This window comes from Nicrophorus vespilloides, unplaced genomic scaffold (genome assembly GCF_001412225.1).
Source record: "Nicrophorus vespilloides isolate i.1.1-1 unplaced genomic scaffold, Nicve_v1.0, whole genome shotgun sequence".
Lineage (NCBI taxonomy): Eukaryota > Metazoa > Arthropoda > Insecta > Coleoptera > Silphidae > Nicrophorus > Nicrophorus vespilloides.
The window spans coordinates 1-3,267 of NW_017098148.1; the positions used below are offsets into that span (position 1 = coordinate 1).

The 3,267-nt window shown below is 28.2% G+C and overlaps 1 protein-coding gene and 1 non-coding gene across 2 annotated transcripts; one reads left to right on the forward strand and one right to left on the reverse strand.

Moving 5' to 3' along the window:
- Positions 1-123: 123 nt before the first annotated feature.
- Positions 124-192, reverse strand: Trnae-cuc. Its single transcript has one exon. It is a non-coding gene; the product is annotated as a tRNA-Glu (tRNA).
- A 635-nt stretch (positions 193-827) lies between these two features.
- LOC108561762 (glutathione S-transferase D1-like) lies at positions 828-1,524 on the forward strand. Its single transcript, XM_017919816.1, has 4 exons — positions 828-886; positions 963-1,104; positions 1,163-1,327; positions 1,378-1,524. Exons 1-4 carry the CDS (start codon positions 828-830, stop codon positions 1,522-1,524), a joined length of 513 nt encoding a protein of 170 aa, XP_017775305.1.
- The last annotated feature ends 1,743 nt before the right edge of the window (positions 1,525-3,267 follow it).

Sequence of the window (3,267 nt, forward strand, 5' to 3'; positions counted from 1 at the left end):
GGGTGAAAGCCAGGTATCCTAGCCACTAGACCATATCGGATAGTTACTTAAACTACTGCAGAAATGTAGATCTTTCGGATGACACGATGACCTATTTATACTAGTTAAAATGCAAAAGAATTCCGATACCGGGAATCGAACCCGAGCCTCCTGGGTGAGAGCCAGGTATCCTAGCCACTAGACCATNNNACCTAAAATTTTATGCACAAATATAGCCGCTAGATGATTAGGTAAAACATTATTTTAGAAAAATGTAGTGATGGCATTGAAAGTATACCAATCACTAGTATCTTCAGTTTACTAGAGTAAAAGTTGACATATTGAGGATATAAAGAAAATGTCCTTGTTTTCTTGATTTGCCTGTACTGTATTTAAATATGGACAATTATTTTTTACTGACAAATTTAATATTGACCGCAGTCTTTCTATGCAATAAATCTGTTTTTCATGAACTTACTAATTAACTATTAACTATATACAAATAAAATACGCACATAAAGTTAAATTTAATCTTATGGTTAAAATTTAAGTCTATATATTTTAAATTTTTTTTTAATGAAGTACTAAATATCATATAAGTTAACTAGCTTTGCAAATGTTGGAGATTTTTTTTAACTTTAATATTATGCATGTTGATCATTCTTATATTATCAATAAAAAACTGATTGGAAACATAAAAATGTCCGCATTTCAAATGGAAATATTTATATAATATATTAATAAAAAATATATGATTATTATTATTAGGGTTCTGAGCCTTTCGGTAAATTGGTTCTGGTAGAAATATACATTCGATATTCATACATGTACATTTTTTCTGGTCGCAGATGAATCCTATGCATACTGTCCCTACGATCGATGATAACGGATTTTATCTTTGGGAAAGGTAGTTATAAAGCATGCAAAGCCGAGGGATCACTCGGACAGCGGAATTTCCATATTTACCATTTTTTTCTCTTCAGTCGGGCTATAATGCAGTACCTCGTTGATCAATATGGAAAAGATGACAGCCTCTCCCCGAGCGTTCCCAAACTCGCAGCCATCGTCAACCAGCAATTGTATTTCGACGCTTGCACTCTAAACGCAAGACTTTACGAATACATGGTACCAACTGAATCCAAATTTATTTAAAATAAACGCATTAATTATGGTTTGATAATAGTTGCCCATAATGATGCGTTCTGCAAAACCGAATATGGAAGTACATGCTAAGGTGGAGGAAGCCCTTGGAGTGTTCGATACAATATTGAGTAAAAATAAATGGGCTGCAGGGGATAACTTAACCATAGCTGATTTTGCTCTAATGTCGACGGTTTCTACTTTAGAGGTAACGCATATTAATATATTAATAGTAATTACCTAATACAATGTTTGAAGGCAATTATGTTCGATATCAAGAAATATCCAAACGTCGAAAACTGGCTCAATTCTTGCAAGAGAGATGTCACGCATTTCGAGGAGACAATACAGAAGGGATCTGACTGGATTCACGACTATTATTTAAACAAAACCAAGGACTATTAGAGATATATTAAATAGTTATGTTAGTACAAATTAATTAGTAAATGCATTCAAAAATACAAACGTGTCATGTGTAATAAATCTTTCCACATTATTAAATATAGAAAACAAACAATATTATCCAAAACTATATTAAATAATTTGAGAACTACAAATAATCTTGAAATCCAATCTTGTTCATTGGAATGCAAAGGCATATCGTTGATGATTGCATACTACAAAATTCTATTCACATTCCGCAGTTTTCGAGTTTTATCTTGTGTTACACTCAAACCACAAAAATCATGTAGTTTTATCTTTTGTTATGTCATCAATCAAAAAAATATCTGCACTTGCGTATAGTATAACTAACAAAATTAATATAAGTACTAAACAAAAAATATTACAATTGGAAGATTTTTTTTAAATCAACGTCCAATAAAAATACCTGCTTTTAATAAAAAAAATACAGTATATTAAAAAAAAATTGATATAAATCCTCGTTTAACGCTTCCTCAATTACCGCTAATACGATGTAACGTGGCCAAAAAAAACCTCTACATTTACTATAAGTTAATGGGACTAATTTTAACGCTGTTTCGCTTATAAATTGTTGTCTTAAATAGTGAATTTTCATTTTACAATATTATTCAATATACCAAAGAATTATTCAATAAATTAGTGTTTTTATTTATTAGTAAAATTTGTCTTAGAAAGCAACAAATAAATTTAAATCTCTTACCTTCAGTTCAAATAAAACTTCAATAAATGTAATATTTTATAGTATATAAATGTGACTATTATTTTTCAAGCATTGATTATAAAATGTGTAAATGGTTTGCAAAATAATTTTTGAATTTAAGATTGTTTCTACAAATATTCTTAGGTTGTTTTAAAATTTAAATTGTTTCGTATTTTCCCATTCTTATACTGGTTTCTAATTGGTGCAACCAATTTGTTTTTTATTTTTTCTCTCAACAAAACCTGATTTATTTAAAAGAAATCTATGTTAGATGAGTTACAGATGCAAACTACAAATTCAAGACATATTTGTATCAAAGATTATCCAGCAGATGGCACTGCGTCAGTCTTCATGAACTTATTAATGTGAAACTACAAATATCAAATTTATAAATATCGAGATGTATAAATTTAAAGTTAATGTTAAGTTAAATAATTTCTTTGAATTAACTCTATGAGGGAAAACATATAACTTAAGTTTTATATCAAAAGATGGTGCTTAAAGAAAGTTTTTTAAATTCAATAAATCTTTGGTTTGCCAGTAAACTGAGAGTTTTGCCGCATTGAAAATAATATAATTCTCAAATTAGATGGTATATTCATAATTATTTTGAAATTGAATATTTTCTTGGGAAATGCAATTAACTCAAAATTTATTGAATTTTGTCTTATCATTATTATTTTCATCACATCACATTTATTAAATTTATTTTACTTTATTCAAGATTATATGAAAATTATTAAGAAGTATTTACATTCCAAAATGTACCTACACAAAATTTACTCTGTGACATCAACATTTTTATGAATGTTAATATTAACATACACATATACAATATTTGATTCTTCGATTCATCAATAATGATACAATATCTAGGACAAAACATAAATTATAAATCATAATTAGTGTAATTAATGAGAATCAATATGTATCAATACGTACATGGCAAAAGCAAAAAAAAGAAATCACTTATTAACCTTGAATCGTATTGCAAATTTAAAGAATTCAGAAAGTTTTCCTAAAAC